At 43.3% G+C, this 10,832-nt stretch overlaps 1 protein-coding gene and 1 pseudogene across 1 annotated transcript in view; one reads left to right on the top strand and one right to left on the bottom strand.

The window, feature by feature from the left end:
• Positions 1 to 5,373, bottom strand: part of LOC103082301 (ATP synthase subunit g, mitochondrial pseudogene) — a 14,049-nt pseudogene extending 8,676 nt beyond the window's left edge.
• The window catches only part of ABCB11 (ATP binding cassette subfamily B member 11), a 95,806-nt gene continuing 85,746 nt past the window's right edge, over positions 773 to 10,832 (top strand). Inside the window, exons 1-2 of the mRNA XM_007452617.1 lie at positions 773 to 870; positions 9,841 to 9,943. Of these exons, the coding sequence (XP_007452679.1) occupies positions 9,868 to 9,943 (76 nt within the window). The 5' untranslated portion in view covers positions 773 to 870; positions 9,841 to 9,867. The remainder of the gene's footprint in view (positions 871 to 9,840; positions 9,944 to 10,832) is intronic.

Raw genomic sequence — 10,832 nt, 5'->3', positions numbered from 1 at the left:
CGGTCCGGGGCCCCCCCACTGTGGGGGCCTCCCCTGTTGCGGATGCGCAGGCTCAGCGGCCACGGCTCACGGCCCCAGCCGCTCCGTGGCATGCGGGATCTTCCCGGACCGGGGCATGAACGCGTGTCCCCTGCATCGGCAGGCGGACTCTCAACCACTGCGCCACCAGGGAAGCCCCATTTGAACCTTTTAAAAAATCGTTAATCTTTACTTACACAAGGCTTCATCTGGTGGGTAGAGCCTGAGGTTATTGACTGTTCAGACCAGGGTGCAAGGGTCATCTGAGCACTCAGAGTTTTGAGCAAAAGGCTGTTTCAGGTGTTCTTTGAGGTTATCTGTCTCCATGAAACTCTGGGACTGGGGCAGGAATATCAGTGCCTGTAACCGAAAGATTTTCCAAGAGTGATCTTTTAAATTGAGGAGGAAAAGCTTTAAGGTATTTTTTTCTGCCTTGTTATGTTTTCAAGCAACTCTTCAAAAATAATGGCCTATAAACAGAAGAGTTGCACATGGCCAGAATCACAGGGCTCTTGCTGGGCACCCCCTGCTGGTGTCTCACCTCTCCTTCGAAGCTGAATCAACACTTTCCAAAGCCTGTTGACACCCTCAGAGGGATTCCCAAGTGCACTCTGTGTTTGGGGTTATTATTTTGAGTGTGTTCAACCTTTCCTCAGATGTCACTGAACTCTGCTTAGGCTGGCCTTCAGGGCGGTGACCCTTAAGCAAATAGATAGTGTTCTCGAAAAAGCTTGAATTCTGTTCAGTGCTTTATAATGATGAAAACTGAAGTTGGAACGGGTTAGAAAACTATTTGACTCTCCACAGCGGAGTCTATTGTTTCTTCTGGCTTCTTCAATTTCACGTTCACAGGTAAGTGACGTATATCGTCTAGAGCACGTGAAGACGATGTTCTGCAAATTCATTTCCTCTAAGTCTTACTTTTTGGCGTGTTGTGTTTCTGATTCATTAAAGGCTGGCCTCTTGTTATGCAATAAACAATGCTACAGGGCTTGGCTAGGAACTTGCAGAATACATTAATGATTTCATAATATTATATATAATACAGATGAATCTTTGTTGCTATCTCATTTATAGTAATACTTTTCTTATGCATCAATTTTCTTGAGAATGTGTGTGCATGTGTGTGGCTTGTGGGTGTGTGTGGTGCAAATGGGCAAATAGATTAAATAATCAGTGCAAGTAAAAATGTTACTGAACTTTTTAAACTTGGCTTTATGAAAGCACAATTCTGTATGCACTGACCACCACAAATCTTACCCCAGAAAGCTGGTGCTGGTTTACTAAAGAACTATACCGACTCCATTCTCCTAGTTTTCAATAATTCAGATGCTGGAAAATATGAGCTCTGGATTCATGGCTAGAAGGGGAAAAGTTGGATTCTAGAATCTTATTTCCATTTTGTGGTTTCCCTAGACAGTAGAAATCACATGTTGCTGATGATTTGAACACATTGATCAAATATCATTCACATTTGAGAATGGGAATAAAGTGCATTTTTTCTAACGTTTTGAAGGGGGGAATAGCTTTCTAGACATTTTAGAGGCAAATTATAATGATTGTACTTAGAACTCAATATTGTGATCTAATAGTGGTTATTACTAAACTTTTAAGGTATTAACTTACTTACAGGCTATTTCTTTTATTTTAATACATTTATTTATATATTTATATATTTATTTATTTATTTATTTTTGGCTGCGTTAGGTCTTCACTGCTGCGTGCAGTCTTTCTCTAGTTGCAGTGAGTGGACATTACTCTTGGTTGCGGTGCCCGGGCTTCTCACTGCAGTGGCTTCTCGTTGCATAGCACAGGCTCTAGGCACGCAGGCTCAGGAGTTGTGGCTCACGGGCTCTAGAGTGCAGGCTCAGTAGTTGTGGTGCACGGGCTTAGTTGCTCTGCAGTATGTGGGATCTTCCCGGACCAGGGCTCGAACCCGTGTCCCCTGTATTGGCAGGTGGATTCTTTTTTTTTTTTAATAACATCTTTATTGGAGTATAATTGCTTTACAGTGGTGTGTTAGTTTCTACTTTATAACAAAGGGAATCAGTTATACGTATACGTATATCCCCATATCTCTTCCCTCTTGCGTCTCCCTCCCTCCCAGCCTGCCTATCCCACCCCTCTAGGTGGTCACAAAGCACGGAGCTGATCTCCCTGTGCTATGCAGCTGGCAGGCAGATTCTTAACCACTGTGCCACCAGGGAAGCCCCTACTGGCTACTTCTTAATAGAGGTTCTTTCTGTGTGCAGCCAACCCTCACCTTATGCCCCCCACCCCCAGACTTAGTTACCCTCCTACTCTGCCTGTACCACTCTTGTCAAGATCTGTTTGAAGCCTCCATCTCCCTGCCTAGCGGTTTACATGCCCTTCCCCCCACTGGATTGCAAGCCCTTGAATAATTTGTGTGTCCTACTACTAAGAGTAAGGGTGACAAATATTTGCTGATGAATGCTGGAAGTGGATTTGGAAGTAATTTAGGAAAAAAACGCTGCTCACTCTGTGGTTTTAAAAGACACTGAAATTGCTAGAAAATGCCGAGTTCCTTAGCAGGAATCAAGTATTAGATTTACCTTCCTTCATGAAGGTGAAAGAACTACACCTATAGAGACCAAGACGAAGAGCAGGGAGGAACTTTGGTCTTAAATCCTGTTTTCTTCAAGAGCACTTCCTTAGTTCTCCGTCTCATTTGCGATCCTGTGAAGCAGGCCTATCCATCTGCCCCTTGAGGATCACTGTGTATTTCTTTCCCTTCTCAGTCAGCTGTAGCCCCCATGGTTAAAGGGCCTCTGTTTCATCTTATTCCGGGACAGTGTCTCCACGTTGTTGACACACACCCGCTTATCTGCAAGGCAGTATTTTTCTATTTTTCTTGCTTCTTGGTATAAATCAATATTTCTTTTCTCCTTTAATGATCCTTTGGAGAAAGAAATCATTTGCTGGGTTTGATCATAATCAGGGTGCCCTTCCTACATACCTAAATGTCAGCAGTGAAAGACTTGTTAAGGGCTTTTTAAAAAAAAATCGGAATTTGTGGCTTCAAAAGGGACTTCCAAATTCACCAGGAGCAGGTGCAGTTCTGCTCTCTGAGCAGCTCAGGGAAGGGGAGAGTGTGGTGCTGGCGGCCTTGAATGGTTTTACAGAGGGGAAGACTTCACGAGAGAAAAGCTAAAACCAATATTCACAGTGTGATGTGAGGTGCGGAGGCTGTTCCAGCCCCGAGACTGGCCTCCCGCCCCGCAGTGGCTGCTAGAGCATTTAGATCCTCCTTACCATTGAGGCCTCAACGTGGAAGAATCTCAGCCTCTTCCTCTTGAATTCAGTCTAGGCAAGATCAACGTGTTTCAAAAATAGCATTCGGAAGAAGACGAACCGGAATGTAGAACAGAGCTCCACAGAGAAAATGCAAAGCCGAGAACACTGGTAGAGTTGAGAAGCTGAGTCCTAAAGTGACAAGAGCCTGGGCACCGTTGGCCTGGCTGTCTTGAGTCACACAGCCTGTTTCCTTTGGTCACCTCAGGCCTGTCTGCCCAGGAGTGAAATGAACTGCATATGCCCCTGACCTTGGTAAACGAGGGGGCACCGCTGCTGGGCCTGGGAGATTTCTGTCCTTCCCAGCCTGATCTCCCTGTTTCTCTGGGTGTGGGCTTATCAGAGTGTTGTGTTTTTTGAAAGTATAAATACGATCATATCTTTTTCTTGCCTAAAAGCCCTTACTAGTTCCCATTGCCCTGGGGATAAGGACCTAAGTCCTCAGCATTAAGGATTATGAAGCCCTGAGGAATGAAGCAGCCACATCCCCCGGAGCTGCCCCATCCACGTTCCCTCAGACTCACTGGACACCCTTGGCTCCTTGAACCTATGCATTGTCTTTTGAGTCTGGGCCTTTGCATGAGCCTGGAATGGCCTTCTCTCTCCTGTTCCCTTGGCTAACTTTCCCTATGTTCAAGGTCCCATGCTAACTGTGCTGGTTCCAGAGCCTTCCCTTACTCTCTAGACAAGGGCACGGCCCTGCTTGAGGGTCTAGGGGATGCCTGTACTTGTCTTTTACTCACAGTCACAGTACTTACTTCTTACGTGTCATCTGCCTTCCCTGTTGCAATGTAAGCTCCATGAGGACAGGCAGGTTGGAGGGCTGACGTGCCGTAAGATTTTTAGCTTGGGTAAATCAGCTCTCCAAAGATTTCTCCCTGGGCTTCAGGCTGTCCTGAACTGACTTCATAATGCAGGGGTCTGCAAACATATCTGTGAACTAGACAGTGAATGTTGAGGCATTGGCGTGAAGGTGGGAATGGTATCTGTCACAGCAACTCAACTCTGCCATTGTAGCCCCAAAGCAGCCAAGGGCAAAATGAAAACAAATGGGCATGACTGTGTCCCAAGAAAACGTTATGTACAAAAACAGGCAGTGGGCTGAATGTCCTGATTATTGTCATATCCTTCAGCCTGGAAGGATTCCAGCTACTGGGAGAACTGTTTTTACCCCAACCTGTTTCTTCCTTCCCTCCTTCCCTCCTTCCTTCCTCCCTTCCTTTCTTTTCCAATTGTTCTGCAGTATCAACAGCCAGTTGCTAGTGTTGACCCAGCTTTTGGTGAAGGTCAGCCCGCTCATCTGTTGCTCCAGGCTGGTGTCTTGAGGTCACACTAACAGCCTTGGTGTGATGGCCCATGATGGGCTCTGACGTGTTGTGTTGTCCTCAGGATCTTTTTTTTTTTTTTTGCGGTACGCGGGCCTCTCACTGTTGTGGCCTCTCCCGCTGCGGAGCACAGGCTCCGGACACGCAGGCTCAGTGGCCATGGCTCACGGGCCCAGCCACTCCGTGGCACGTGGGATCTTCCCGGACCGGGGCACGAACCCGTGTCCCCTGCATCGGCAGGCGGACTCTCAACCACTGCGCCACCAGGGAAGCCCTCCTCAGGATCTTTGATTTGCTCCTGGCACGGCCTATAGAACCCGTATCTCCTCCAGCTTTGACAGCCTCAACCCCCTGTGCCGCTGCTCCCTTAGCCCCTTCTCTGAGGTCTCTCACTGTCCCAGGTTCTCTCGGGCGACCATCCAGGTGCTTCTCTCTGTCTCCTCTCTCTCCTCCCCAGCAGTTGTCTTCCAGAATGCTGTTGCTAATGTTCTTAGGTAGAAAAATCCTTGCTATTACTACCAATAAAGGTCAGGAGACTGTTCTCTAATGTAGATTTCTGTGTTGATAAGATTACACATTTTATCAAAGAAAAAGAAACTTTGACCCTGGAGAGTTAAACAGAAGAGCAGGTAGTACTCAGGGTATAGACCACATACCATTTGGCAGAGGGGGAGACTGGTGTTGGTGTGGGCGATTCAGAATTCTTGCGGGACTCCATGATTAGGTGGCCAAAATCTGCTGATCAGTGCTTAGAAAGCTTGATTTCCTACTTTTAACTCCTAGATTCTCTTAAGTGTATTGAAAGACAATTTTTCTGGGAGACCTTGAAAATTCTCAATCTGTTCCCAAAGAGAGTTTTTAGAGGTTAAAATAATTTACTATATAAAAAGGCAGAGTGAAAAGGAAATAGCTTGGTAAGTTATTTTCAAATCTGAGTTCTTTTGTGTGGGTTAAAGTACAATTTTGTTATTGTAAATTGTTAAGAAACCCTAATTAAAGCTTCTTTTAATGCATGATACCCAAGTACCTTTCACACACTTCAGGCAGCTCAAGAACAAATTGTTAGCTTAAATCCTATAGATAATAGCTGAGAGGGTAGAATTAGATGACATGACATCTGCTTGCACTCTTAAATCATAAATGTACCAAGTGAGGAAGAGACATGCTCTCACCACCCTGTACAACAAATGTGCTTGTCACTGAAATCTAGATTCCCACTATGTTTCCAGGGTTTCAGAGACTGACAGAGATGTTCTCCAGCATCTGCTCTAAGAATTTCCCAGGATCTCATCTAATAAAAAGGGAATTAACCAGTGGGGAAAACATGGTCTAATGATACATCAGGGTACACTTATAATGGTATGAGGCCATTCATCTAACATCTAATTTTGGAAACATCGTTTTTTTTCTGGAAAATACCACAAGCAAAGTCTTCATTTATTCTTTCTAGTAATTTTAATATCTCATTGCACTTCTCCAAATGTAGTGTTACAAAATTGCTACTATCTTTGTGGGTGCACACAAGTAATTAACATTTTCAACACAATGGCCTTTAAAAGGCATCACGGAATTGAACAGAGATAAGGCAACTAGCTTCCGTTTCTTTTTTTCTCTCTTTTTATTATTTATTTATTTTGGGCTGCATTGGGTCTTTGTTGGTGCACACTGGCTTTCTCTAGTTGCGGCGAGAGGGAGCTACTCTTCATTGCAGTGCCTGGGCTTCTCACTGCGGTGGCTTCTCTTGTTGTGGAGCATGGGCTCTAGGCACGCGGGCTTCAGTAGCTGTGGCATGCGGGCTTCAGTAGTTGTGGCTCACGGGCTCTAAAGCGCAGGCTCAGGCTTAGTTGCTCCGTGGCATGTGGGATCTTCCCAGACCAGGGCTCGAACCCGTGTCCCCTGCATTGGCAGGCTGATTCTTAACCACTATGCCACCAGGGAAGTCCCCTAGCTTCCGTTTCTGACTGAGCAACCGATGCATGGCCTGTAGCACTGGAGAGAGTGTGTCTTTTAAAACATAGCTCCTTGGAGTGGACTACTGAAGTCCAGAGTGATGCGCTGAATGTTGAGAAAGAAAACAAACAAAGGAACAGTCTCAGATATTTGGTTGCTGGCCTGGCACTCACAGCTAAGCTGTGTTATTCTCCTATAAGAAATAAACAATCTCATAGAATACTAACTGAATTAGTCAGCGTTCTGCAAAGGAACAGAAAGAATAGGATTATATATAGATACATAGAAAGAGATTTATTATGAGTCATGTGATTATAGAGGCAGAGAAGTCCTACGATCTGCCATCTGCAAGCTGGAGACCCAGGGAAGCCAGTGGTGTAGTTCCAGTTGGAATCTGATGGCCCAAGAACCAGAAGTGCAGATGTCTGAGGGCAGGAAAAGATGATGTCCCAGCTAAAGCAAAAGGGCAAATTCACCCTTCAAAAAAATTAATTAGTTAATTTTTGAATTGATACATAGTTGACATATAGCATTGTGTCAGTTTAAGGTATACAACATGTTGATTTGATACATTTATTTATTGCAATATGATCACCACTGTAGCTTTAGCTAGTACCTTTATCACATCACATAATGATTATTTCTTTTTCGTGGTGAGGACATTTAAGATCTAGTCTCTTAGCAATTTTGAAGTACACAATACAGTATTGTTGACTGTCCTCACTGTGCTGTGTATTAGATCTCCAGAACTTACTAATCTTCTAGTTGCAAGTTCGTACCCTTTAACAACATCTCCCCAACTCCCCCCAACCCCCCGGGCCCTGGTAACCACCATCCTACTCTCTGTTTCTACAAGTTCAGCTTTTTTAGATTCCACATAAAAGTGAGATCATCAATATTTGTCTTTCTTTGTCTGGCTTATCTCACTAAGCATAATGTCCTCAAGTTCCATCCATGTTGTTGCAAATGGTAGGATTTCCTTCTTTCTCATGGCTGAGTAGTATTCCATTGACTTAAAACGTGGAGAAATCGGGGCCTGGAGAAAGGTTAAAAAACATATCCAACAACATAGAGTGAAGCCGTAGGCAGTACGGGGATCTGTGGAACTCCAAAGTTCACAGGCAAGACACCATGCCAATGGCCTCTAAACACTGCCAAATATTTGCATACCAGTGGAAAGAAACCTTTTTAAATGAAGAGCTAAGCCAGGAAAAAAAATAATTGGAGACTGGAGTTTTAAAAAATGTCTCATTTTGGGCTTCCCTGGTGGCTCAGTGGTTGAGAGTCCGCCTGCCGATGCAGGGGACACGGATTCGTGCCCTGGTCTGGGAAGATCCCACATGCCGCGGAGCAGCTAGGCCCGTGAGCCATGGCCACTGAGCCTGCGCGTCTGGAACCTGTGCTCCGCAGTGGGAGAGGCCACAACAGTGAGAGGCCCGCGTACCGCAAAAAAAAAAAAAAAAAAAAAAAGTCTCATTTTAAAATTAGGAAATGCAATATTACAACTATGGTTCATGTTGCTTTATTATTTTCTCATTATCAAAGAGTTTCTTGCTTTGCTTTTTGAAAAAATAATTTTGGTCAAAATTTCAAAAATGGTATAACCAGCAAACATTGCAGCCTGAATGTAATATTGCTATGTTAAAGAAATTGTTTTGTTGGACAAAAGAATTCTGAATTTGTTTTTTTTAGTATTTTTTTAACTGACCTCATAAACTACATAGTTAATGTTTCACACTCTGCATTTTTTTTTGGCTGTCCTGGGTCTTCATTGCTGCGCGTGGGCTCTCTCTCGTTGCGGCGAGCGGGGGCTACTCTTTATTGTGGTGTGCAGACTTCTCATTGTGGTGGCTTCTCTTGTTGTGGAGCACGGGCTCTAGGCCCATGGGCTTCAGTAGTTGTGGTGTATGAGCTCAGTAATTGTGGCACATGGGCTTAGGTGCCCCACGGCATGTGGCATCTTCCTGGACCAGGGATTGAACCCATGTCCCCTGCATTGGCAGGTGGATTCTTAACCACTGGACCACCAGGGAGGTCCCTCTCACTCTGCTTCTTAATATTGAGTTTATTTTTTAAAATTTATTTTGTATAAATCATGTTGATAGATACCATCATCTTGATAGTACATTTGATATGACGTAATGAGAAGGGTACTTTATCTCTGTGGTCTTCCTCCCCCAAACACACAACTCCTGTCTAATCATGAGAAAAACAGCAGATAAATCCCAATTTCAGGAACATTCTGTAAAATAACTGTTCAGTACTTCTCTAAACTGTCAAGATCATCAGAAAGAAGAAATTTATAAGAAATTGTCATGGCTAAGAGAAGCTTAAGGAGATTTGACAACTGAGTGTAATGTCTTTATATCTTCACAACACTTTGCACTATTGGATATTTAATCTTTGCCAGTATTTCAATGGATGGTTTTAGTATTTGTCACTGATCAGTACCCAAATTCATTCATTGGGTTGCAACATAATGATTTTTCTAATCTTATGGGCTTTTAAACATCTGGAATGGATATTAATTTTTACTGAATACTTTTTCTCCATCTATCAGGATGATCCAATTTTTTTACATTAGACAATCATTGCATTTCTGGGATCAACGTTGCTCACTATGTTTTTTTCATAAACTGCTAGATTATATTGAACATATTTAGCATTCTAAACTCTACTTTCAAAAATAATTATAATTCTATTTTTTTTCTTATAACATTTTTATTTGTTTTGAAGTCAAGGTTATACTTGTGTTATAAAATGAATTAGGTAGCAGTTCTCCTGGTCCATGCTGGACTTTCCACATTCTGGATCTAGGGGCTGCATTTACAGAGGAGCACTGAAACCTACCCACCAGTATTTGGGTGTTGTTGGTCAACTCTACTGACCCAAGAATGTCACCAGTTGGCTGTGCTCTTCTAGTGGTTTTTATTTTTACTCATTTAAAAAAATCAATCAATCAAACAAGCAAGCACAGATAAGCAGAAAGAACAAATAAATAAAAAACAACTATCCATCCAGCAACCAGAGAAAGTCATAATCAATGGTTTGGGTTCATCTTTCCTAATAATTAGACTCTTTCATGGGGTTATTAACCAATTAAAAAAATCTACTTTTGTCTGAGATTGTTAATGAAGATAATTTCTTGAACCAAATTATTCTTTCACTTGGCTACTTTGGTTAAGGAGGAGAAAATAAATAATAATCGCAATGATTCTTTTATTTTATTTTCTAGAGTTGTTGGCTGTGGACTGCAATTACCATGTCTGACTCAGTAATTCTTCGCAGCGTGAAGAAATCTGGAGAGGACAATCATGGTTTTGAGTCAGATAGATCATGTAAGTGGCTTTTTTCTCTTACTGTCTCTTGTACAAAGAGAGGTGAGAACAAAAGTGGAACAAGCTAGTGAAGGTTTAAGGAGAAGAGAAAAATCAATGGCAATAAGTAGAACTGTTACTGGATGGTCTTCTAACATCCTCTAGGTGTTTCTCCCTAGAATCCATCTAGTGGAATGGCTGAGAGTGCTAGGTAAGAACACACAAATCCTGGGTGAGTGAAAGCATCTCACCTATAAATATCTCTTCTCTGGGTAGAGTAGGGTTGTTCTAGCACTGAGTATTATTATTACCTTTATTCATATATTGTTATAATTGATTATAGTAGTAAATGTTTAGTGAGCGTTGCTCCCTGAGAGGAACAGTACAAAGACTCTGCTGGCCAGAGTGAGGTAATGTGTGCAGCACTAGTACATGGTGTGTAGTGAGGGCAGATGATTCTAAGCTATGTTTTTTTTTAATCCTATGATTTTACATTTTATAGAAGAGGAAACAGAGAGTTGGATACATTTTTGAAAACTTGGCAAAGATCGTGTGACTAATAATTAATGGAGCCGTAATCCTAATCTGGTTCTGATTCCCAAACCTAAGAGGTTAATCTCTACCTACACTGTAATGCGTCTTTACTCTTGGCTCCGGACGCGCAGGCTCACCGGCCATGGCTCACGGGCCCAGCCGCTCTGCGGCATGTGGGATCTTCCCGGACCGGGGCACGAACCTGTGTCCCCTGCATCGGCAGGAGGACTCTCAACCACTGTGCCACCAGGGAAGCCCCGCGTCTTTACTCTTAATGAAATGAAATGACATGAAATTTAAATGCCAGGGGAACCAGGATGTGCTGTCCTATGACAATGGTTGACATTAGCACCATGGGTTCCTTTCCTTGTGGTTT

This window comes from Lipotes vexillifer, unplaced genomic scaffold, assembly GCF_000442215.2.
Source record: "Lipotes vexillifer unplaced genomic scaffold, Lipotes_vexillifer_v1.1 scaffold454, whole genome shotgun sequence".
NCBI lineage: Eukaryota > Metazoa > Chordata > Mammalia > Artiodactyla > Lipotidae > Lipotes > Lipotes vexillifer.
Note: the sequence above shows the minus strand (reverse complement) of the source record. Positions and strands in the feature narration are given on the sequence as shown.